We start from the raw sequence: 26,900 nt of genomic DNA, 5'->3' as shown, positions 1-26,900 counted from the left end.
TAGAATTAGAAATGAAAAAGGAGAAGTAACAACTGACACTGCAGAAATACAAAAGATCATGAGAGATTACTACAAGAAACTCTATGCCAATAAAATGGACAACCTGGAAGAAATGGACAAATTCTTAGAAATGCACAACCTGCCAAGACTGAAACAGGAAGAAATAGAAAATATGAATAGACCAATCACAAGCACTGAAATTGAAACTGTGATTAAAAATCTTCCAACAAACAAAAGGCCAGGACCAGATGGCTTCACAGGCGAATTCTATCAAACATTTAGAGAAGAGCTAACACCTATCCTTCTCAAACTCTTCCAAAATATAGCAGAGGAAGGAACACTCCCAAACTCATCCTACGAGGCCACCATCATCACCTTGATACCAAAACCAGGCAAGGATGTCACAAAGAAAGAAAACTACAGGCCAATATCACTGATGAACTTAGATGCAAAAATCCTCAACAAAATACTAGCAAACAGAATCCAACAGCACATTAAAAGGATCATACACCATGATCAAGTGGGGTTTATTCCAGGAATGCAAGGATTCTTCAATATATGCAAATCAATCAATGTGATACACCATATTAACAAACTGAAGGAGAAAAACCATATGATCATCTCAATAGATGCAGAGAAAGATTTCGACAAAATTCAACACCCATTTATGATAAAAACCCTGCAGAAAGTAGGCATAGAGGGAACTTTCCTCAACATAATAAAGGCCATATATGACAAACCCACAGCCAACATCGTCCTCAATGGTGAAAAACTGAAACCATTTCCACTAAGATCAGGAATAAGACAAGGCTGCCCACTCTCACCACTCTTATTCAACTTAGTTTTGGAAGTTTTAGCCACAGCAATCAGAGAAGAAAAGGAAATAAAAGGAATCCAAATCGGAAAAGAAGAAGTAAAGCTGTCACTGTTTGCAGATGATATGATACTATACATAGAGAATCCTAAAGATGCTACCAGAAAACTACAAGAGCTAATCAATGAATTTGGTAAAGTAGCAGGAGACAAAATTAATGCACAGAAATCTCTGGCTTTTCTGTACACTAATGATGAAAAATCTGAAAGTGAAATCAAGAAAACACTCCCATTTACCATTGCAACAAAAAGAATAAAATATCTAGGAATAAACCTACCTAAGGAGACAAAAGACCTGTATGCAGAAAATTATAAGATACTGATGAAAGAAATTAAAGATGATACAAATAGATGGAGAGATATACCATGCTCCTGGATTGGAAGAATCAATATTGTGAAAATGACTCTACTACCCACAGCAATCTACAGATTCAATGCAATCCCTATCAAACTACCACTGGCATTTTTCACAGAACCAGAACAAAAAATTTCAAAATTTGTTTGGAAAAACAAAAGATCCCGAATAGCCAAAGCAATCTTGAGAACGAAAAACGGAGCTGGAGGAATCAGGCTCCCTGACTTCAGACTATACTACAAAGCTACAGTAATCAAGACAGTGTGGTACTGGCACAGAAACAGAAAGATAGATCAATGGAACAGTTTAGAAAGCCCAGAGATAAACCCACGCACATATGGTCAACTTATCTTTGATAAAGGAGGCAGGAATGTACAGTGGAGAAAGGACAGCCTCTTCAATAAGTGGTGCTGGGAAAACTGGACAGGGACATGTAAAAGTATGAGATTAGATCACTCCCTAACACCATACACAAAAATAAGCTCAAAATGGATTAAAGACCTAAATGTAAGGCCAGAAACTATCAAACTCTTAGAGGAAAACATAGGCAGAACACTCTATGACATAAATCACAGCAAGATCCTTTTGGACCCACCTCCTAGAGAAATGGAAATAAAAACAAAGATTAACAAATGGGACCTAATGAAACTTCAAAGCTTTTGCACAGCAAAGGAAACCATAAACAAGACCAAAAGACAACCCTCAGAATGGGAGAAAATATTTGCAAATGAAGCAACTGACAAAGGATTAATCTCCAAAATTTATAAGCAGCTCATGCAGCTCAACAGCAAAAAAACAAACAACCCAATCCAAAAATGGGCAGAAGACTTAAATAGGCATTTCTCCAAAGAAGATATACAGACTGCCAACAAACACATGAAAGAATGCTCAACATCATTAATCATTAGAGAAATGCAAATCAAAACTACAATGAGATATCATCTCACACCAGTCAGAATGGCCATCATCAAGAAATCTAGAAACAATAAATGCTGGAGAGGGTGTGGAGAAAAGAGAACACTCTTGCACTGCTGGTGGGAATGTGAATTGGTACAGCCGCTATGGAGAACAGTATGGAGGTTCCTTAAAAAACTAAAAATAGAACTACCATATGACCCAGCAATCCCACTACTAGGCACATACCCTGAGAAAACCATAATTGAAAAAGAGTCATGTACCAAAATGTTCATTGCAGCTCTATTCACAATAGCCCGGAGATGGAAACAACCCAAGTGTCCATCATCGGATGAATGGATAAAGAAGATGTGGCACATATATACAATGGAATATTACTCAGCCATAAAAAGAAACGAAACTGAGGTATTTGTAATGAGGTGGATAGACCTAGAGTCTGTCATACAGAGTGAAGTAAGTCATAAAGAGCAAGACAAATACCGTAAGCTAACGCATATATATGGAATTTAAGAAAAAAAAATGTCATGAAGAACTTAGGGGTAAAACAGGAATAGAGACACAGACCTACTGGGGGTGGGCTTGGGGATATTGGGGGGGGCGCTGTGACGGGGCGGGGGAGAGGCATGGACGTGTATACACTGCCGGGCGTGGGGTGGATGGATGGTGGGGGGTGGCCGCGTGGCACGGGGGGATCGGCTCGGTGCTTTGTGGCCGCCTGGAGGGGAGAGATGGGGAGGGTGGGAGGGAGGGAGACGCAGGAGGGAGGGGATGTGTGAACAGATGTATATGTATGACTGATTCACTTTGTTGTAAAGCAGAAACTAATAAAAAAAAAAAAAGTGGTGCTGGGAAACCTGGACAGCTACATGTAAAAGAATGAAATTAGAACACTCCCGAACACCATACACAAAAATAAACTCAAAATGGATTAAAGACCTAAGTGTAAGGCCAGACACTATAAAACTCTTAGAGGAAAACATAGGAAGAACACTCTTTGACATAAATCACAGCAAGATCTTTTTTGACCCACCTCCTAGAGTAATGGAAAGAAAAACAAAAATAACCAATTGGGACCTAAGGAAACTTAAAAGCTTTTGCACAGAAAAGGAAACTAGAAATAAAACGAATACGCAACCTTCAGAATGGGAGAAAATATTTGCAAATGAATCAATAGATAAAGGACTAATCTCCAAAATATATAAAGAGATCAAGCAGCTCAATATTAAAAAAACAAACAACCCAGTCAAAAAATGGGCAGAAGCCCTAAACAGACATCTCTCCAAAGAAGACATACAGATGGCCAAGAGGCACATGAAAAGCTGCTCAACATCACTAATTATTAGATAATGTAAATCAAAACTACAGTGAGGTATCACCTCACACTGGTTAGAATGGCATCATCAGAAAATCTACAAACAATGAATGCTAGAGAGGATGTGGAGAAAAGGGAATCCTCTTTCACTGTTGGTGGGAATGTAAATTGATACAGCCACTGTAGAACATTATGGAGAACACTGGAGAACATTATGGAGGTTCCTTAAAAAACTAAAAATAGAACTACCATATGACCCAGCAATCCCACTACTGGGCATATACCGCGAGAAAACCATAATTCAAAAAGACACATGCACCCCAATGTTCACTGCAACACTATTTACAATAGCCAGGTCATGGAAGCAACCTAAATGCCCATCGACAAACAAATGGATAAAGAAGATGTGGTACAAATATACAATGGAATATTATTCAGCCATAAAAAGGAACGAAATTGGGTCATTTGTAGAGACGTGGATGGACCTAGAGACTGTCATACAGAGTGAAGTAAGTCAGAAAGAGAAAAACAAATAACGTATATTAACACATATATGTGGAACCTAGAAAAATGGTATAGATGAACCAGTTTGCAAGGCAGAAATAGAGACACAGATGTAGAGAACAAAGGTATGGACACCAAGTGGGGAAGGTGGGGTGTGGTGGTGGTGGTGTGATGAATTGGGAGATTGGGATTTACATGTATACACTGATGTGTATAAGATAGATAACTAATATTGAACATGGGAAAATTAAAGAATGATTAAAAAAATAAAAAAACAAAATGGAGTACTTTGTAATTCAAGTCAACTCCATAAACATTTATCATGAGACTACAATAGTCTTTACAGATCTATACAATTTATACTTGGTTTTCTAATTTATGATTAATTTGGTTTCTCTAGAATAGAATGTCCTGGCCTTCAAATTGTTTAATCATCTAATGTGAATAAATCTTTTTGTGAATAAATAAAGTCACTATGGTTGATTAGAAAGTAGAAAAAAACAGAGTTATTATCTGTCACTAGATTCTAGGAATTTGCATCTTTATATCAATGAAGATTTTTTTCCAGGTGCCATTTATGTTAGTTATCAATTTATTGCCTCTCAGTTCCAAATCCACCCTTTCTTTATGTTCTCCAATAATGGAGGTGGACTCTATAAATATTTCTCCTAGCCATCTGGTCCAATCGAAGACTTTATCACCAGAGGGTGCTGGAGGGATACGGAGAAGGAAGAGGTGTCTCCTCCTGGTCACGTGCACTCATCTCATGGGGCTCCTGCAGTAGGTGGGGCTCTTTTCAGCAGTTTTGGTGACCAGCAGCAAGTGGCCCCTGAAAGCTTGCCCCAGCACCATGCCCTGTGGCGGCTTCACAGCAGCCTGGTCACAGGAGGATGCCCATAAATGGTTTTTCCTTGCACACTCTCCTCCGGGGATTTCATAGGGAGGGCTGCCAGCGAGGCACCTTGCCTTGGATGGCTTGAGTGAGTTCTAAAATATGGCAGTGCCCTGATATCAGCGTCCTCCAGCACTCCAGGAGGTGGACTCCTAGAGACCCCACCTGTGTGACACCTTGGGGGACTTCCCTGTCATCTTGTGAGCCACACTGCACCCTCTCCAACCAAGTCTGGATCTCAGCCCCGGGTGGGGGTGGCCTCTTGCTCAGTGCTCCATCTCAGTTCTAGGAGTGATATCTGTTCTTTACAGTATCTGCTATTTCTGTATTTTTTAGGGTCTCTTGCGAGGCCATCTCCCATGACGCCAATCCCCTGTTAATAATTCTTTTTTGAAAATATGGAACTCTTCACAAATCTGCATGTCATCCTTGCACAGGGAGCATCCTAATTTTTTCTGTATTGTTCTAATTTTAATATATGTGCTGCTAAAGCAAGCACGATAGTTCTTTACGTTGCACTTTCCCACTTCAGATTACTGTGCAGTTTTTGTCTTTTTATTGGACCCTAATACATCATTAAATAAGCCATTCTTTTTCATTTGCATGGCAACATTATGAATCATTTTGTAATAGTTTCTATCTGCTACCAGATCTGCTCTATATATTGTAAGTTAGTACCTAGTCCTTTTGAACCACATTTTATATTTTCTTCCTTCAATAAGTTTTGGTTTAGATATTTTGGAAGTGGCAAATCTGTGATATCTTTGCCCAGTCTCTTTTAGAATGGTGTGGCTACAGTGCTATGAAATTTGAAAACGGGTGAAGCCTTTTTGACATTTCATTTCATTGGAGGAAATCTGATGCTCCATTTGGTGGAATACCTTTACTATAGGCATTCCCCAAATTATTGAAACTTGGAAAAAACATCCCTTGAATATCCACAAGGAACATATTTGAGTTTTTTATTTTACATAGACTTTCTTCAAGTAGCTTCAAAGCAGTAAAGTGTATTTTCAGAGTAGAAGCATTCACATGCCACTTAATTCCCTACATATATAAAAGTCTGACCTCTTGGGCATCTTAGGACCACATTAAGTCCATATTGTCTAACACCACAACATTGAGAAGGCATAAAAGGGAATCCAAGTGTCTAGACCAGAAGGATGATAGAGAAGGGTACAAAAAACCTATAGCAGTAAAAGCATTGTCATCATCTTTAAAAATTCATGGAGAAGTAGAGAAGTGTCACTAAAGAAAAGATGGGTTCATTCTATCCTGATTTTCAAAGAGAAAGAAAGGAGATATATTCCAAGAGATAAAGCCAGTGCTTTGATGTCAATTCCAGCAAGGATTATTGAGCAAATAATATGAGACCCTTGGGGGAAAAAAAGTCAGTGGTCACCAAGATATAGTAGCTTGTATTCTCTAAAACTGAGCTTTGTCAAAAGAAATTCATCTCTGTTGCTGAAATATCATTAGATCACAATGATGATGATGATTAATAATAATAATAAAAACTAGCAGTATGCTTTTTAGTAAGTATAAATGTAGAATCTAGCACATAGACTGAAATGATCAATCATGCAAATATAGAATGGAGAAAGGAGTCATGATGGATTTTACCTGACTTCAAGCTCACAAGTTTTAAGTAACTGATTAGACTACTGAAAAATTCCGAAGGCAGCACTTAGTAGCACAAAAAGCCTGGGTTTTGGAGTCACATGGATGCAGTTTGAATCCCAACTTCACCAGGTCTTTGCTTGGACAAGTGTAAAACTCTCTAAGCTTCAGCTTCCTAATCTATAAAATGGAGATTATATTGTCTACCCCACAGAGTTGGTTTGATGAGTAAAGAGATTATTTCCAACATTTACCACCACATCTGGCACACAGAAGGCACTCTACTAGTGTAGTGACTATTATTTGGAACTATATTGGTAGAAAGATGTGCTTTTCAAGTGGATAAACAGTCCCACTAGAAAATCTTCACTGGGTGAGACACGTCACTGTGTTAATTTCTGCCTACATATTAGAAGGGGAACATAAAAAAGTTATAGCATGTCCAAAGAAGGGCAACTGAAATGTTCAATTTCATATGATTTAAACACAGAATACAACTCAAAATTTTTATGTTCTAGATATTGGACCAGGCATTGGGATGAGAAACATGACTTACATTTTATGCTTATCTCCAGGAACTCAGAGAGCAGTAATAAAGCTAGGTACAGGCAATCAAGCTGCAATGGTATGGGCATTTTAAAAGAAGATATTTCTCATAATCCAAGAAATATTCCTGGCAACGCGAATAGTACACAGGTAGAAGCTGGTGTATTCAGGGTGATGGCAAGTACTTGGAATGACTAGATGGCAGGGTGTGCTGAAGAGGGGTTATGCTGGAAACAGAGATGGGCAACCTTTCACAAAGGGCTTCCTCACTGGCCATGCTGGGGAGTCTGGGCTTGATTCTGGAGGCAACTGGAGAGTTTCAGTCTAGGGGACAGATTTCATTTTATTAGAAAGCCCACAGGGTGGCTGCAGTGTGGAGATGGGATAAAGGGGTCTAAGACTGGAAGCAGTGGATGAGTTGGGAGACAGCACCAACCTGAGTGGTAAGGGGAGCCTGAACTAAGGTGGTGGCTTTAGGAGTAGAGAAGGGAAATAGGTGAAGACAACATCGAGACTTTGGTTTAGATAAATCATAGTTCTAATGAAAAAGAAGAAGATGGATCATAGTTCTAATGGAAAAGAGTTCCAAAAATTCATCTGGAAAATGAATTTATCAAAATTTTGGTAAAGAAAATGGCTACACTTTAGCTTTAGAAATGATGAATTTGAGGTGACTGTGGGAGTCTGGAAAATTCCAGGACATACTTATATACAAAGGACTGAAGCTGAGGAGACAAGTCAGGGATGGAGACATTATTGAGACTATTGATGACAAAGCTCTAGACATGGATAAAACATTCCAGGGAAACGGACACAGGAAAGGGCCAAGACAAAAGAATGGAGAGCATTTAAGCAGTCCCCAGATGAAGAGACCTTCACACAGAGGCTTAGAAGAGAAAGTCACATGGAAAGGAGAAAAACTGGGAGAGAAAGTTAAAGGAACCAAGACAGGAAAGAAATGGATAATGGTGCAAAATGCTGCAGAAGTCCAAGAAGAAGATTACAGGATGTGCATTGAATTTAGCAAATAGAAGGTTGTTATGATCTAATAAAACTATATAAAAACTATATTTAAAAAACTGTAAGTTGCAGTGTGCTTGATACATATCAAATCCTAATAGTAGGATTCAGTAAGTGTTAGGATATGAATATTTAGAGCTCCCTGGAAGAGGAATAAACTGTGAATTCTCTTACACAGGAAGTGTCCTGGCAGAAGTTGACTTCCTGTTACAAGAACTATCAAGAGAGGTTTCCTGCACTGAGCAGGAAGTTGATTAGATGTCCTTGAAGATCCTTTGTAACTCAGAAAGTCTATGAAACCTAAATAACTCTTTCTAAGGCAGAACTCAGGAAGAGAAAAACAAAAAGTTGAATAATTAGGACTCTCCCAAGAGATCAAAATAAACATGTGAATGATAGTATATACCGCTAAGAAAACATCTATTAGATCTTAGATCCAACATGGAAAAATAAAGATAGGATTTTCAGGGGCCTATGAATAATGCAGAATTCCTTTGAAATGATAAGTTTCAATCATCTTCAAGAAGATATGCATTACTTTTGTTCTTTTCAGGGAAAGATATTCAAGTACTAGATACTCTGTGTGGTTGTGTTCATTCACTGTTTGTAATGTTCCACTTAACACTCTCACTGCCATCTGCTTCACAGTGAAATGTATGTATATATCATTATAGACTTCGTTTTTTCCTAAATTGAAAACCTTGCAGTTTTACAGACCTGGGCTCTCATCAAACCTGTGTATCTCTTCTCTTAAGTATGCTTTAGGGTTATATTTAATCAGTGCAAGGAAGGCATTTGTTAACAAAAAGAAGCTAATCAATTTGACACTTATATGTGAAATTCAAGGTCTAAATTTACTTTATTTCTCTAAATGGATACAGAGAAAAGAGGCAAATGCAGATCACATACAAAATCCCTTATAAGTAGGAATTCTGGAGGATCATTGAAGGAGCCACCTTCCCTGCTTTGGGGCCATCTGGCTCCCACAGATAAAATATCCAGGGCAGAAGGCTGCCTAATGCTTAAAATCCACCTTAACTTTCATTACAAGGATGTGAATGTTTGCATTTCCCTAAAGATGATGGCAAGAGGTTCCTCCCTCAATTTTTAAGCCTTTAGTAAGGTATATAAATAACTTTAAAATCAGTTCATCATTTTTCTCGTCACTTTTTCTCTCAGCTATATCAAAAGACTGTGCAGTTCTGAGGTGTACAGCACTTTTCTTAAGACCTATAGCTCCCACAGCCAGAGGAATAAAAAAGGCAATTCAAACTTGAGAAAATAAAGAGGTAATTCAACCTCAAGAAAATAAAAAAGGTGATTCAAACTCAAATACAATCCAGTCAGACAGCTCTTATTTCATCCTTACATGGTAAGTATGCATCTCTAGAAAATACAGACATTTTCTTCTGTAGTTATAATGCCATTGTCATGTCTAACAAAATCAGTGATAACTCCTACCAGTTCATATTAGAAATTCCCCAACTGTTTCAAAATTTACTTTTTACAATTGGCTCCCTCAAACTAGGGTTCCAACAGGTGCATATGTTGCCTTTGGTTGTTTTGCCTCTTAGGTTTCTTTGACCCCGGAAGTGATCATCATCACACTCTCCTTTATTTTTCCTCATGCCACTGATCCGTTGAAGAAACCAGGTCAGCTGTACTGTGGAATGTTCCACATTCTAAACTGGTCTTCTTGCTTTTTAGTGGTGTTATCAGAAAGTCGTTTAAATATGGACTCTTCTGCTCTTTTTGCAAGTTCCTTTATATCCCTAGTTTTCAGGGAGTCTGGATTCTTAGAACCTTCTGATCAGATGCCCCCTTTGCAGACAGTGGGAGAATCCATGGCTAGGAGTCTCCGGAGCAGTGTTTCCCGAAGTCATCTGAGGACCATCATCACATCTCACCCAAGTTACTGCAACAGGCTCCCACCTTGTCTCGCTTATTCTTTTCTTGTCCTCCCCTCACCACCACCCCCTCCCTCTCTTCTCATGACATCCAGCACCATCCTTCAAAATGGAAGTCAGACTCCTCTCTGCTGAAAACTTCTCCAAAGATTACACTTGGAATAAAAGCCAAAGGTCTTTACCATGACCCGCCTGGCTCCAGCAGATCTGGTCTCTGCCAACCTCTCCACGCTATCACCGACTATCTCTCCCCCTTGCTTAATGCACCTTCTTTTGGCTCCTCAAACACACAGAACTCTTCCTCTCACTGTCGTGGCCTCTCCTGTTGCGGAGCACAGGCTCCGGACGCGCAGGCTCAGCGGCCATGGCTCACGGGCCCAGCCGCTCCACGGCACGTGGGATCTTCCCGGACCGGGGCACGAACCCGTGTCCCCTGCATCGGCAGGCGGACTCTCAACCACTGCGCCACCAGGGAAACCCGCACACAGAACTCTTTCAGCTTCAAGCCTTGGCAGTTGTTTGTTGATTCTACCTAGAATGCCTTTCCCTCAAGCATCTGTGCGGCATGCTTCTTACCATTATTCAGCAGGTCTCAGTGCAGAGGCAACCCCAGAGGGCCCTACCTGCATCCCAACCAAAAAGGCCACCACCCCCCACACCCCCCATTTCAGCATTTTACCCTATTTATTTCCATTATAGTACTTCCCACATCTGGAACTGTCTAATGAGTTATTTGTAATTACTTATTATCTTTCATGAATCTGTTTTATTGTTTTCTTAAGACTTCCCCCAACTAGATGTTTCCCATGTAATAATTTGCTTGTTTATTGCCTGTCACTTTCCTTTTGAATGTAAGCACCATGAGAGTGGGGAACTTCCCTGTCTTATATCTCCAACTCACTCATTTACTGAGCAATTGCTCAGTAAATCTTGCCAAATAAATGAATACCAAAAACTAGCCAGATTGTTTATGTACAGGATACATTCCTAGGCTGCAGTCTCTAAGTGATTTTTATTATGTTAAAAATTGCTATAAAGTATATGCTATAAGAAGAGCTAAGCAAACCTCACACTTTACATTTCTTAAAAATCAGAATTAAATAATATTCTTCATATTTTCTAACCATATATTTTAGAAAAAAACCCCAATAATCTCTATCTTTGTAACCACCATGTTTCTTATATATAGCAAACAATCCAACAACAAAATGACTTATTTTCCCATTGCTCCAAAGTTAATATGCTCTCATTATTTTATAAAAAGAGAAAACTATATGCATTATTGTACATTCACTTAATTGATTTTTCACAGAAGCATCACTATAGCACAGTTGAATATTTGCAGTACAATCATTATGCAATTTATATATCAAGAGACAGGTCATAATTTATTTGGTATTATCCTTGGTAATTATTATTGAGCACTGTAATTTTCAATACTTAAAAGCAAGTGTGTTCTCTGAATCCAACAAAGGAAAAATACTCACTAATAGAGTAAATTAACATAATGGACTCTATGAATTAAGCTAATGACTTGCTTCTAAGTCTGCAACACAAAAACCAATGAAATATAATAGATTAGAAAATTACCACCTTCATCACTGTTGACTGACAAAATCACAAGCACAATTCTGTAATCACTTACTTCCATCAGTAATTTGAATCCTTCTCTTTTCTTGATTTCTTCTACTAGGTACCTAAAAAAAAGTCACAATAATATTTATAATCTGCAATCTAAAAATTCCATGAACATGGCTGACACACAATAAACTATAATTTTTGATGCAGAGACAAGGCTTAGAAATAAGTAAGGGTACATGTACAGGCACACGCTTGTATTTAGACGGATACACCTGAGCCTACTGCAATCCACTGGGGCCTGAGTAAAAAGGTACATCTCTTTGATGAGATGATGTCTCTCTTACATGTTAGCATCAGATTTCAACCCAAGTGTGAAAGCCACACAAAGTAGATTGGATATATATCTCATTCATATTCTAGATGGGGATTTAGCATAGGTACTTAAATTATCTAGCTGGCTTGGTGGTAAAAGTTTTTGGTGTTTAGTCTTGCTTGTGTGTTCTTTTAAGATCAAGGAAGTGCAACACCATCCTTCCCAAGGCCAGGCCAGAGGGAAGAAAGACTGATCACTGGTATCATGCTAAAAGTAAGTGGGTTGTAGCCATTGATAGAATGTCTATGAAGTTATCTTGAGTGTCAGGGAAAAAAGAATTATCATACCATAAGCAAAGGGCACAGCTACATGAGATATGGAATGTGATGCAGAAAAGACTAAAATGACATTGAGAATGGAGAGTAAATGAACACTGACTCTGCCCCACTGGGCTTGGTTATTGTCTAAATAAAAAGATAAACCTTCTGAACAACTGGCCTTGAAAACTAGTGATTTGTTCATGAGCTTTGAAAAGTTCGTAACACTTGACCCAGTATTTCAAACTTGGGGGTCAAATGTAAGGAAATGATCGGAGGTGCTGACAAAAATGTACTTTCCAGGGTATTCTGTAATTTTATATGTTATAGCCAAAAAGAAAGGAAGGAAGGAAGGAAGCAGGCAAGCAAGCAAGCCCTGGCTTTGAAAATCCTGTCCGGTCATATGGAATTATGGTACCATCATATGGAATTGATTGTGTAACTAAATAACATATATTCAATTAATATTTAAGGGCAACAAAGAAATGCTCCTCTTTGGACCTCAATTCCCTTACCTGTAAAACTGGAGTAACACATTCTGATTTTCCAATCTCAAAAGGATGTTGTAAAAAAATTAAATAACATCATATGTAAAAAATTGTATAGAATATAAACTGTGGAAATGGGGGATTATTATTACTATGTTTATTTACTAAAGGACATTCTAGAATGTGGATATGAAATACACCAGTTAATGGGATGAAGTTCTTTTTTCCCAAACAATTTTTTAGCTTTTTGCATAAGGTTAAGTATTGGTGTTTAGCATACAGATTATATCATCTTTAAATTATAAAATATCTTTAAAAATCCTATTGGTATTAACTGGATGATATGAATCTTTTATTTTGAGCAATAATGTTGTGACACCACATGCGTGCGTGCACGCACGTGCGTGCACACACACACACACACACACACAGATTCACAAAGTATTTGATGTTCTTTCTACATACTCCTTTCCCTGAATGTTTTTTCAGGAGATGTCATGTAGCTGTAAAGTTTTTACACCGTTAGCACACTGCCTAACTTTCGATAAAAGCAATTCCAATGGTCAATAAACATGAGAAAAGATGCTCAAGATCACTGGTAATCAAAGAAGTGCAAATTAAAATAACAATACTAAACCTGTTGCCCACAGGACACTGGAAACAAATTTAAAGAGGGACAACATCCAGTGCTAGTGAATGTGATAGAAAGCTGCTATAAACCTTGCAAAATTAATGATACTCATAGCTTCTGATCCAGCAAAACCACTTATGAGATGCTGGTCTACCAGGAAAACCTCATCAACACTAAGACAGACAGATAGAGAGATAGAGAGACAGAGAGAGAGAGAGATGCATACTCAAATGTTGCTGCATCTAAATCTACATGTGCATGTGTATGTGTGTGTATTCCATACAGAATAATTAGAAACAAGATTAATATCCAGAAATTGGCAAAGGGTAAAATAAAATGTATTATAGCAACACATGTACTACGATGCAGTTATTAAAGAGAATGGATTATATCCACTTCAATTAAACCACAGGGATGCTCATGATGTATTAGTAAGAGATGAAAGCAAGGGACTGAGAAACGTAGATAATATGATTCTTCTTTTTAAGAAAATGTAAAAAAAAGAAAAAGCATAAGTGATCCCTCTCCACATGTATATATGAGCATGGAATGAAGTATGGAAGACCACATCCTAAAGACATCCTTGATGTCTACCTGAGTAAGCAAGAAACAGGATGCAGTGGGGAGGTAGAGACTGTTTACTCTCTTTTTATATCTCTGCAAAGCTTCATAGGTGTGGTGACTCATAATTTTTGAAAAGGAAATTAATAAAAGAAAAAAAATACAAATCACAAAACAAAATAAATAGACATATACAATCTTTATCTATACAAGGAAAGCTTCATGAACCCTATTTTTTCTTACCTTTTCAGGCACAAATATAACGGCAATCTGCTAACTCAGTGCCATGATTCCATTCTGAGGGGGCCTGCACTAATCCTGGATACCCCCAGGCTATGAAATCCAGGGAACGACTCTAGAAGATTCTAGTTGTGCAGTTGATCAACTTTGTGATTCTAGGCAAACTCTTCAGACTCCCTGAGCCCTCCTCAGTTTCCTCGTGCACATAATGGAGATGTGGAACTATATTTGTAAAATCCTTCCCCAACAGATTAAGACTGTTAAGATGAAACTTCGACAGACTGCCCGTAGTCTCAGTTTAAAATATCTGTCAGACTGGCTAACATTGCTCCTGGGAGAAAGGCATCCTAAGGCAGAGCTGAATCATTTCAGTTAAAACTCTGTTCTTTGCTAACCACGTGGATCTGGGCTTTGTGCCTGATCAATGCCCCCATGCAGTCACTCTCAGAATCTGTAAAGCCCAGTGTAACAAACACTCCAACTGAACTGAGGGTAGAGGTGATTTGGATAGAGAGTTATAACAATAGTAAAAGGTTTACACCAGAGTTCCCAAACTATGTTCCTTGGTACACCGTGTTAATAGGTTTCCCACATGAAAGGGTTCCATTCAAATAAATTTGAGCAATGCTAGGCATATCCATTAGATTGCTTTTGCTTAAAATTAGAAGTGTACTTGGCTTAATTCATGAGAACATTTATTGAGCTGGTTGGAAAGTTCAGTAATGTCACCAAGAAACAGGCATTTTCTATTATTTCAGCCTGCCATGTTCAGAGTGTTAGTGAATTCACTTGTGTTCACAAGATGGCAGCCACAGCTCCACACATCACATCTATATGTGACAGTGTCCCAGGAAGAAAGAGAGGAGGCTGGAGCAAAATGCATTTTCTCTTAATTTCTATTTAGGTAAGAATATTTTCCTCAGAAGCCTTCATAGAATTCTTCCTGTATCTTATTGACTGAACCTAAGTCATATATCCATCCCTAAGCTAATGACTGGCAAAGGGGATAGGCTTAGGTCAATGTTCCCAGCTGGAATATTGCTATCTATATAAAATTGAGGTTCTGTTGGCAAGGAAAGAGGAAGAATGGTTTTTGGATGAACAGTCAACAGTGTCTGCCTACTGGCTAAAGTTTAAAATGTTTCTATATTACAAGCCCCTCAGAGCCTTTAATGTGCTAATGAACACTTTGAACCTCCAAGAGATGACCAATGTATTGGTTAGCATTGTCAAAACATATTTGACCGTGGAAACATTTTTTGGAAGAACATCTATTAAGATCTTCTGGAAGTCTATTATACCATGGAGCATAGGTTCAGAAATGCTAGCATAAAGTGCCTCTTCTATAGCGTTCCTACCCTCTTCTTAAATAAATGCTTAGGGACTTCCCTCGTGGTCCAGTGGTTAAGAATCTGCCTTCCAATGCAGGGGACTCAGGTTCAATCCCTGGTCGGGGAACTAAGATCCCACATGCCGCAGGGCAACTAAGCCTGCACGCTGCAACTTCTGAGCCCATGCCACAACTAGAGAGAAGCCCATGTGCCACAACAAAGATCCCGCATGCTGCAACTAAGACCCAACACAGCCAAAAATAAAAATAAATAAATTAAATTAAATAAATGCTTAAATGAAATGAGTTTTGGGGGAGGGGATCCAAACAAGGTTTAAGTCACTTCTGCCTACAGTCATAGCATGATTTATTCCTCGCAACTTTTCAGTATATGGAAACAGCCTAAAGATAAAATACATTAAAAAAACAACAACAGGGCTCCCCTGGTGGCACAGTGGTTGAGAGTCTGCCTGCCGATGCAGGGGACACGGGTTCGTGCCCCGGTCCGGGAGGGTCCCACATGCCGCGGAGTGGCTGGGCCCGTGAGCCATGGCCGCTGAGCCTGCGCGTCCGGAGCTTGTGTCCCACAACGGGAGAGGCCACAACAGTGAGAGGCCCGCGTACCGCAAAAAAAAAAAAAAAAAAAAAAACTCTATTCTTATCTGATACAAGCCAGAAAAAAAAAGATATACATTGAGTTTTTTGATAAAACTCAGGAACCATAAAACACTTCTACCAAAAGGCATCCAGGTAAATGGGTTCAAAAAGCAACAATAGCATCATAAAATTCACAGTCCTTCCCACTAAGCTTAGCAAAAAGAGAGAAGAGAGAAAAAAATACACATTAGTGAGTTTTCACCAATCCTACTGGGTAAAAAACTCATTTTATTAAGATCCTGGCTTAGTTTTGAAGTGTACATTAATGAAATCTTGCTCTGAAACATTTCCCTCCTTAGCTCCATGAGTCCATTTAACAGTTGTGCATTTCACTTGCCCTTTTGCAGGACATACATTCCTTTCCAGAAATAGCCTTTCCAGTCCCTTTCTCAATTCACCAGCCACTTGGAGTCTCCCTGGAGCGCTCTGGACCAAGTGCCTCTCCCAGTCTCATCTCATTTGAAATTTCTTCTGATGCAATGGAACCTCCCAGAACTCCTGGGATTTTTTTCCATATGCTTTCTGTATGCTCTGCATATATGAGAACATATTGCATGGCATGTGTGATTCATCACAGACACCTACATGCTACATTTTACAGCATTGTGATGTTTTTAAAATTACAAATATAAAGAAAAAAGTGAAAACGTTGGCCCTTCTATAGTCTTCTAGACTCTCTCCCTCTCTTCACCTAGAGAAATACACTAGCACAAAATTGCCTTGTGTTACTGCTTACTTTTTCCATACTGGTACCAATAAATCCCTCAGTGTTCATGCAAGTCAGTGAAATGAATTCCATCTGAGAGATTACAGAGATTGTGTGTCAGAGGAATAGATAAATGATACACTGGAGACCTAGCAACATAGCAGAATGGGAGTTCCTGACCTGTTTGTTGTTCTTGAAAAGACTTACACACATGACTCTTCCAGATTTGCTTTAAAAATTACCCCTTAGTGAATATCCATTTAACTTGAGTGTTGTAACAAAGGCCTACAAGGTGCCCTCAGCAACCAGTAGCCCTGGGTATTGTAACACATTTTCAACTTTTCTAACTAGATATCAGAGATCACAATCACCTTGTGCCCGAAATGGTGGTTTTAAGAAACCTCAGCCTTCTGGGTTTCAATTATGCTTAATAATCACATGCTGCTTTAGGTTCCTAATGTCACTGGTTTTCCAACAACCAAAGGAGAAAGCAAGTTTTTTGTCATTAATATTTCTTGAGAGAAATGTTATCTCATCCATTGGAATGACAAGGGTCAAATGGAAATTAGGGAAAGCCTCAGAGATCTTCTAGGAACTAATTAGTTCCTTCTTGCTGGATTTCTGACAACTCATACAATAGGAATCATTGTCCTCTTGAAAAGGTCTGCTCTTGCTTTCCCAAGGGAAGAGGGAACATCTGATCAGGGTGATGGCTGTCCATTGGTCCATCAAAATCTGGTCCTTAAATCTTAAGGTCAATATACAAATTTTAAAACTAAGTTCCATTCAGATTCAGGAACATGGAAATGTTGTTTCTATGGAATCAGTGCAATCCTTACTGCAATATGCCAGGGGAAAAGACTTGCACAGCCTTCTCTGTGTTTAAGAGACCTGACCCAGGTAGGGCCTGTGGGAATGGACATCTTATCTCCCTTAGGCTGCTGATGACAGATGTGCACCACAAATAGTAACACAATTGTCATCTGCAGCTTTACTTTGCTAGAGTTGTTATCTACTGGAGAAAATCATACTTCTTGGAAAAAAAACAGTGTTGGTCTGACCTAGAAATTAAGCCAAATAGAGTCTTTTGACAGTGGATGAGAATCATTTTTATTAGGTAAACTCTAAAACAAGTGGCTGCAGGTCAGTAGGCTTGATGAGAAATGGTATTTTAACTCCCACCTGCTAGTGGTTTGAACCCATTATGCTGGCTCATATAATCAATGGTAGTATAGAGTTAGTTTGTACTGGCTAGTGAGAGCCAATTGTTAAATAATCAGAAATTTACCAGCCGCAACTGTTGGTAGCTTGCAATTTTCCACAGTGGGAATATTTACACCATGGAAATTGGCAGACATTACAAATTGGGGCCTTTTTCCCCTCCTGAGAAACAGTTTACCAGTGCACAACTGCACATAGGCTCCAACTAATAGAATAGACCTCAGAATTCAGAAAATGTTTCCTCTTTCCTAAAAAGCAGAACCACGTTCAATTTGAAAGGACATAAAATCATGAAAATAAAGCACTTGTGTTGCTAATGTGAAATAATTCTTAATCCCAGAGAAACGTTCTCCAAGTTTATAATTTCACATTCATTCCAAGTGACGTGCCTAAAAGGACTCTTCCTTGGCACCTGTCGCTGGGGATGGGGGAAGAGGATGGCTTTTGCCCACCCCAGGAATGGACTGTTGGATATCAAGAATGTGGAAAGTTAAGGCAAGAAGACCATTATGACTAATGGAATGACAGAAAAGGGATTATTTTAAATATAGGTCACAGCGTCTGCAGTGATGCTCGCTGAAATGTTAATTCAATTCAATTCAACTTGACAAACATTTACAAACAATGTGCTGTTGAACTGAATTGAAATGTTTACTTTTATCCTCCTGTGATATTTCTCTGCAAAATTAGGAAGTAACCTTAGACTATAAATTAAATTCCACCCTGAGATGAATGTTAACTTTGTGATAAATACGATCATCAAATATTTACATCTAGCCTTGTTTCAAGACACCTGTCATCGAATTACTTAGCAGCTTTGATAAAATAATGCAGAGTCTAGCATACCTAAATGGTATGAGAAAAATACAAACAAGGGAACAGAGCTTTCTGAACTCTTAGTTTAATGGGCAACTATGGATATTTGTGGTAGACAGTTTCATGTTTTCACCACTGTATAGTTATCTCCCCACTTCTGACAAAGGCACTTTATCCCTGCTTCTAAGAGAGGTACACTCCTCACCCAGTGTCAGTATATTCTATATACGTAGGAGGAGTCGACAGTCTTCCCAGTGCCAAGGGAGAGCATGTGACTCAATATCACATTTCCCTGGCAACAGTGATTGATTCAGATATGGACATTTGCCTCATTCAGAAGGAATTAAAACTTTCCTTGGGATTGTTAAGAAAGGAGCACTCTTTCCTTTTGACCTTGAAGTTGAACCTGGGAGGCTATAGATCTGACCCTCCTGGCAGCTACCTTTCTACAAAGGAATAAACTGAACATGGAGGAGAGCCTACCTGATTGATGGACAGAGATTAAGGCCTGGTGATATTGTTTAAGCCCCTAGAATAAGCCATTCCATAGTCATCACTACACTAGCTTATCAGTTAACATGAGCAAATAAATTACCTTTCTTTGTTTATAATGCCTTGAATGAAGGTTTCTGTTGCTTACCAACAGACACAGTATCTACAGATTTTTCAAACTACTTTTTAAACCAAAATCACCAGAATTGCTGACTTCTAATAGTCTTCTGAAAGTGCCAAAGCCGTCTTTTTCCCTGTCCTTATATCTAAGCCCTTCACCATGTAACCTTGCTGTTCTTTCTGCCTCTTGACATTGAGTTTGGCCATCTGACATTGAGTTAGGCCATCTGATCTCCTTTGGTCACTGGAATGCTAATAGACATGATGCAATCAGGAGCTTAAAGTATGCCTGCCTTCTTGGGCTTCTGTTACCACCATCACAAAACCAGGCTCTGGCTGGCCTGTTGGTCCAAGGAAGATGCAAGACATGCAGGCAGGAGACCCAGACCCTCCTCCTACCCCCACAGCCGCCTCAGGATGAGATGAAGCCACTCCAGCCAACCTGCAGACCTCTTAAAATAAACGATTGCTGCTTTAAGATACTAGGTTTTTAGACAGTCCTCAGGGATGCTCAGAGCACCACTGTCACACAGGCGCATAGAGCACCCATACCACTTCCCTATAGAGAGAGGAAATTGTTTAAATCTCTTAAGGAGACACTGGAGAGATTATCCAAACCAGAGATCACAAACTCTGGTGCTTCTAGTGGCCAAGCAAGTAAGAAAATAATAACTAATAAAACTCATACAGCATGTGGTATATGCCAGGCACCATCCTAGGTGTTTTACAAATATCAATTCATTTAATTCTACTAACAGTTGTTTGAGTTCGAAGCTGTGGTTACCTCCATCTTACTGGGATGCAATGGAGGTAAAGAAAGTTTTAGCAACTTGTCCAAGTCACAAAGCTTGTAAATGGTGGAGCTAACTTTTGAGGCCCGGCTATTAGCATTCTGTGCCAGAGTAAAATAGGCTCAACAAAAACCAGGGGGCATGGAGGGCACTGTGGGTCTCCAGAGTCAGGCATCACCATGTTCAGTGCCTTGTCATCAGGTGGGACAGAGAGCACTCTGATCTTTTGAGAGAAACCACAAATCTAGATTTTTGACGGTCTCCCTATTTAATAATATTTGGAATGTTTAAATGTTTGATTTTTTAAAACACAATCCAGGTTAACCCAATGGAGCTCAGGCCCAACAAATCACATTTAAAACTACATTTGGCCATGGCCTGCCATCCACACACACTAGTCCAAGCTTACCAGCAGAATCCTGCTCTAGTGGCAAGCACCCAGCACCTGTATCTCAAGAGCTTTTCTAGTGTCATTGAAAGTGGTTTCAAAAGCTTTGTCCTTACGTTACAAGAAGGCAGCAATGACGGTGCTTCCACATCACCTTTACCTGTATGTCTTTCCACCAGCCCCACATTCTCACAGACCGTCTTTTCGGGTCCTTGAAGTCACCAGGATCTCTCCCACACCCAGAGATTTGGGCCTGGTGCTCCCTCCTCCTCAATCAATCTACTCCCCTTTCTTCATTGGGTCTTAGTTGAATGCCACTCCCTCCAGGAAACCTCTGCCAACATCCCTCAAGAACATACTAGGGAACCCTCCCGAGTGCTTCTGGAGCACCGTGTACCTCCCTTTACCAAAAACTATGTGCACCTGTATTTTATCTGCTTTGTCACTTGGATGTATCTCTCACTAGGCTGGGATACTGGAGGGCAGAGGGTAGAACTGCTTTGTTGTCAATTCCTAACACACACTAGGTACTGAGAAAATGGTTATTAGATGAAAGAAGGAATACATATATGGAAGAACATCTTTCTGTTAGACAGCCATGGACACACACACATACACACACACACACAGAGCAAGTACCTAGATAAAGCAAGAGCACGGTTAACTTTTTCCTCAAGGCCTAATGTGCCCAGGGCCTTCCAGGTCATCCAGAACTTGAATGCGTCTGGTCTTCTGCTACATTGGATAGACTTGTCTCCTGTATCATAGCTGACATCATAGAATTTATCCTGTTGGAAGAGGTAAGATGCCTTGGCAGAGTAGCATTTCTTAAGAAGGTCCTTTCGGGAAAAAATAAAAAGGAAGAAAGACAAACTGTAAGACTGTACATTTTAGAATGCAGTTGATTTCAAAAACACATGCCCACCAACAAAACCTGTATAATATTCTACCACTTTGTGCCCAGAGTATTTGGTCTTGCTCTGTGACTGCCCTACGTCAGGAACATTAGGTGTGTATTAACTTTGAGACACAGATGACCCGTTGTGTTTTCAAAAAAACCAAAAACCCCTCGGAGTTGAGAATGCTAAGTCCATCTTCACAGTTGTATTGATGAGTATTAAGAAGCTTTGAAATTACTATATCATCATCTGTATAACATATGACATCAAGATAGGCCAAGTTCTCAAGATGAAAAAAAAAATTTGTCTATAACTCACTCAAGGCTCTGTATTAGAAAAAAAATACCCAACATATTGTACATACTTTATACAATTTCACAGGCAAAAAAATAGGCTTTTAAATCCAAATCCTTTTTTCAATTCATATCCATATTCAAAAGGCCAGAATTGACAGTAACCCAGAGATTTAAAAAAAAACCCGAGGAAAGAGCTTATGGAAGAGTCAAACAAGAGCCGACACGTTTTAACCACCACTAAACAGCACCTACAATTCCACAGAATTGGGGGCGGGGGGTTGGTCTCACACTGGTTTTATTTGCAACCAAATTCAATTTGCATTTACTGACTGGTTACTTCTCTCTATGATTTACCCTGCGTGACAATTTACCCTGTTTATTACCATTCTAGAGTCTTTACTTTGACCTCAAATTATTAGAGTTTAAGCCCTATTTCCTTCAATGTCATGTGGGATCTAAGAAATCCCATGTATCCTAGCCCATCCTTCACAGCCCCACAATCCCCTGAGCATCTTCACTCCTAGAGAATAGCCATTAGAACCTTCTGCTTCCCTAGCATAACCAAACTGCTCAACGCCCCTTAATCACTAGATCATGCCCCATTTATATCTCTGTTCACACAATTTGCTTCTCTTTGTCTCTGTTTTAATGTATTTGACACACTTGAAAGAATAAATGCAGCATATTTATAAGTTGTGAAGTTTACTAACGCTGAACACAGTTGCCTCTCTTTCTCTAGGTCTGCCTTTCCTTTGGGTCCCATCTCAAGTTCTGCTTCCCCTCCAGCTTCTTTATCTGCCCATCCCGTTGGACTACCTTATTCTTTTCACATTTGACTGCATTTGTTGCCTTTGCTCCTGTGCTTCCCCTACTAAGTGAGCAGCCCCACATATTTTCTCCTCGTGAGGCCAAGCAGCTTCTTGAGGGCAGGAATCATTTCCTGTCCATGTCCACATCCACAGAACTTAACACCATTGGGCACAAAGACCCTCACTAAGCAGTTAGGGTGAGGACACCACCCCCCATATTCTGTACTTTTCTCACATCCCCCTGACGTTTAGTATGAACAAAATAAACACAGATACAAGAACTTCTCATTTGGTGCATCTTCCAAACTTTAACAATGCAGAACCATCAGTGCTGTACAGGAAGCTACGGAGAAACTCCCCACCAGTCACGGAAGTCCTAGAAAATGATCCCTCCTGAAGAAAGAATGTATTACATGCCTCGTTTGAGTGATCAACATGTACTTAAAGAATAAGGAGAAAATCTCAAGGTATCACATTCCAAACAAAAGCACACATTTGTTGTCTTAATAACAATACTGTGTTGCGTGGACACTGATCTGGGTATTATATGCTCCAATACCAGAAAGTATGATTCTATACTATGTAGAAAATGATACACCAGCTATAGTCAAGAACTCCAAAATCTGGCTCATCCAGTATCCAAAAGTAAACTGATTTAAAAATAATAAAGGAATACTAGTAAGCCTTCAGCCTGGCTCTGATGGGTAATATTGGTAGACACAGGGGAAGAGGAGATTGCCCCGACCTGATCATTAAGGTAGAAAAAGCACTTATTCTTTAATCTTTACTATAATTCTATCATCAATCTCTCAACTCTGATTACAGCTGCCACCACTGCATCTCCCTACCCTCAAAGGTCAGGAAATTTGGTTACTGTTTCCAGAGCAACTACAGCTTGACCATATATTATAACATTAAAAGACCACTGCAGTTTAAGGACAAAGCACGCGTGCGCATGTGCGCGCGCACACACACACACACACACACACACCCCACAGTTATACTTGCATCATGATTATAAATTTACTTTCATCAACCATGAAAGATTCAAAAATTCCCAAAGCAGATGAACTTTGGACATGTCCTGGGCAAGTTTCAGTGCCTTCTGCTAGTGACTGAAAGGGAGAGGAAGCCCATCCATTAGAGGAAGACAAATGGCATCATCACAGACAAATGGAGAAGCAAAGAGCCCAGAAAGCATATCGCAGAATGAGTGATTACCCTGTAGTCATGACACTGTTGATCTCGCTGCACTAAAAAATCCTCCTGTCTTGGGAAGGTTTCATAAAGAACAACTAAAAATATGTCGATATTTACTTTATCAAAATAAATGAAAACTTTCCTCCCAAAGTCCCTGCTTTGCATTTTAGTTTCTATCTTTGTATTAAAATGGATGAGCTGTCTTTAGTTTTAAGATAGACATCAACTAAGAGAAGATGTTCAGATGTCCAGAGAAAACATTTTAGAATAAGTATGGTAAAAGTTAACATTTTTGAAAACATTTAATTAGTCACTGCTGTGCTATCAAAAAGAAGGACCATGCTCATCTTGCTCATCTTTATACTCTTAATCCTAGCAGGACAGTAAATACTAGTTATCTGAATTCTAGAAACAAGTATTCAATGAGAATGCCAATTGCTCCATATTGTGATAGCGTCTCAAACAGTTCTCAGGAATTAGGAGGCATTGGGTTAGGATACACACAGTGACAAGTGAAAGAAATGCAATCAAAATAACTTAAGCAAAAAGGAGAATTTTTATAGGTGCATATATTTAACAATCCAGTCATATATAACCTTCAGGCACAGTTGGATCCAGGATTAAATCTACAATCTTTTTCCTCTTGTTCTGTTTTCTTCTGTATTGGCCTCACTCCTAAAGCAGAAGGCTGGGAAGAAGCCTTGGAACAGTGTCTTCCAGTAGGACCTGTGAGCCCAGGGGGAGGCTCTGCTTAGAGAGTGATGAGAAACGTAAAAGAGGTAGCCTTGGCTGGTGACGCTACCCAAGCCGAGAGACCACTGGCCTCCCAGCCTCGATCTCTTCTGAAGCCAGTGGGCAAGGGGGCCCAGGAAATGTGGTTCCCAGCAGTCAGGCCCCTTGCAGAGCAAAGCTGAGGAAAACTGGAGAATGAATTATACAGTAAAGAGAAATGACAAATGACAAGCACACTGAATGAGTGCAGAAGCCACAACACTCCTTTTCACCAAGCATGGAACAATCATGACCAGAGCTAACATGTATGGAGTCCTTACTATGTGTCAGGCCCTGTGTGTGGATGAACTCATAAATCTCATAACAACCCAACGAGGTAGTTCTGTTATTTTTCAATGCCATTGCACATGTGTGGAAACTGCAACCCGGCGAGGTTCAGTTAATGACGTAAGATCACGTAGCTACTGAGTGGCAGAGCTGGGTTTCAAACCGAGGCTGCTAGGATTCAGGGCGTGAACTCTTTACCCATTATACTCTACTCTCTCTGCACTGGAGCTTAAATATTTGTGGAGGAGAGGGACCTGTAAAAGCTCATGAAGAGTTCTTGAACACGGCAGCAGAGAATATACCACAACAGAGGTCAAAGCAACTCACATCCTGTTTCAGATTCTTTTTTTGTGTGTGTGGTACACGGGCCTCTCACTGCTGTGGCCTCTCCCGTTGCGGAGCACAGGCTCCAGACGCGCAGGCTCAGCGACCATGGCTCGCGGGCCCAGCCGCTCCGCGGCATGTGGGATCTTCCCGGACCAGGGCACGAACCCGCGTCCCCTGCATCGGCAGGCAGACTCTCAACCACTGCGCCACTAGAGAAGCCCCTGTTTCAGATTCTTACTTTGTTCCTGTAAATATGACTTCTAGTCTTACTAGTGTAACATCTTCTCTGTAAAGCATCTTGAGATTTTTTCTAAATACTTGTGACTGGTGATACTTAATTTATCACCAAAAATACATCCTGGATTATGAGGTTACGCATTTTCATTGTCAAAATTAGCTAAGCCATCTTTGATTTCCACAGGCCAGCCAGATCTGCAGGCTCTTTACAAGGAGTCAGTGACTACTCCCAGTCCCCACTTCTTGCAATCATGTTTTTCAGCTTAACAAAATCTCCTAAAAACTCTTCCCGTATGGTTTTTCACATAACCTGTCCCCTATCACCATTATTTACATGCAAGAAATTGCCTAGATGTCTTAGGAAGTGGGTATATTAATCATGTTTGTACTAATTAAGTCATTCCAAAATTAGGTATTGAGGACTTTTATAACAAGCACTATGATGGCAGGAGCTTAGATATATAACCCCATGGAGGTACAACACATCTAGGCTCATACTTGTTGATCGAATGTGCAAAACTAAATTTAGACTGTGAACAGCAGGAAGGCTTGGTTGCAATCTAGAATACAAAAGTGAATTTTAAAAATGATTATAGCTTCTGATGTTGTCTTTATTTATTTATTGAGGAAACATTTTGAGAGACTGAATATATGCCAAAAGCTGTGCTAGGCACTGGGGCTGTAGTGGTAAATGAGAACGTCACTATTCTTAAGAACTTTAATGTGGAAATGGGAACGGAAACACAGTCAGTTACATTACAGAGCAAGAAGAAGCAAGAAGGAAGATCATCTTTCACTACATTAGAGGCATTAGCACACACCACTCCCATATTTTCTTCTGAAATGTAAATCTTCCTTAAATTCGCCCAAACTACGGGTTAGAATGAGCGGATTCGGAAATGAGGAGGCTGAACTAAAAGACATTTTTAAGAAATGTAACTTAATACTTTTAAGCAGTGATGGTACCTACAGGAGAGGGTAAAGTCAGGCTCAGTGTCTCAAAGAATGTGTAAGGGCTTCTATAAATAGGCAAGAAACATTTGATAGCACAGAGAACACTTGGCAATACCTCTGCGTGCCCTACACGCATTTAAAAATAGTTCTATCAGGCTTCTCTCTTAGGACAGATGGAGATTTTCTGATCTTCCCCAGGCAACTATCAACATACCATCTCTGTTAAAGATGATCTAAAACAGTGTTTTTCAGTCTTTGACTACAACCCACAGTAAGAAATTATTTTTCAATAGTGACAGCATCCACTTTAAAATACATGAAACTGAAACAAAAGTTTCTTGATAGAGTATCCATCATTTCTACATGAAATGCATACTGATATTTTCTATTCCATTTTATTCTCACTGTTCATTAAAAGGGAAAATAAAACCCTGATGTGACTCACAGTTGACTATATAACTCAAGACCAATTAGTATGGTGGTTCTTAACCCAAGTTAATATTAGAGTTATCTGAAGAGTTTT

The 26,900-nt window shown here is 39.5% G+C and overlaps 1 protein-coding gene across 1 annotated transcript in view; it reads right to left on the bottom strand.

Moving 5' to 3' along the window:
• GADL1 (glutamate decarboxylase like 1) overlaps positions 1 to 26,900 on the bottom strand; it is a gene marked incomplete at both ends in the record, with an annotated part of 170,464 nt that overhangs the window by 88,100 nt on the left and 55,464 nt on the right. Inside the window, 2 exons of the mRNA XM_079712622.1 lie at positions 11,590 to 11,641; positions 21,236 to 21,435. Coding sequence (XP_079568748.1) covers positions 11,590 to 11,641; positions 21,236 to 21,435 — 252 coding nt within the window. The remainder of the gene's footprint in view (positions 1 to 11,589; positions 11,642 to 21,235; positions 21,436 to 26,900) is intronic.

This window comes from Hyperoodon ampullatus, assembly GCF_949752795.1.
Source record: "Hyperoodon ampullatus genome assembly, chromosome: 10".
In the NCBI taxonomy this organism is placed as follows: Eukaryota; Metazoa; Chordata; class Mammalia; order Artiodactyla; family Ziphiidae; genus Hyperoodon; species Hyperoodon ampullatus.
The sequence above is the reverse complement of the archived record's forward strand: the minus strand, read 5'-3'. Positions and strand labels throughout refer to the sequence as shown.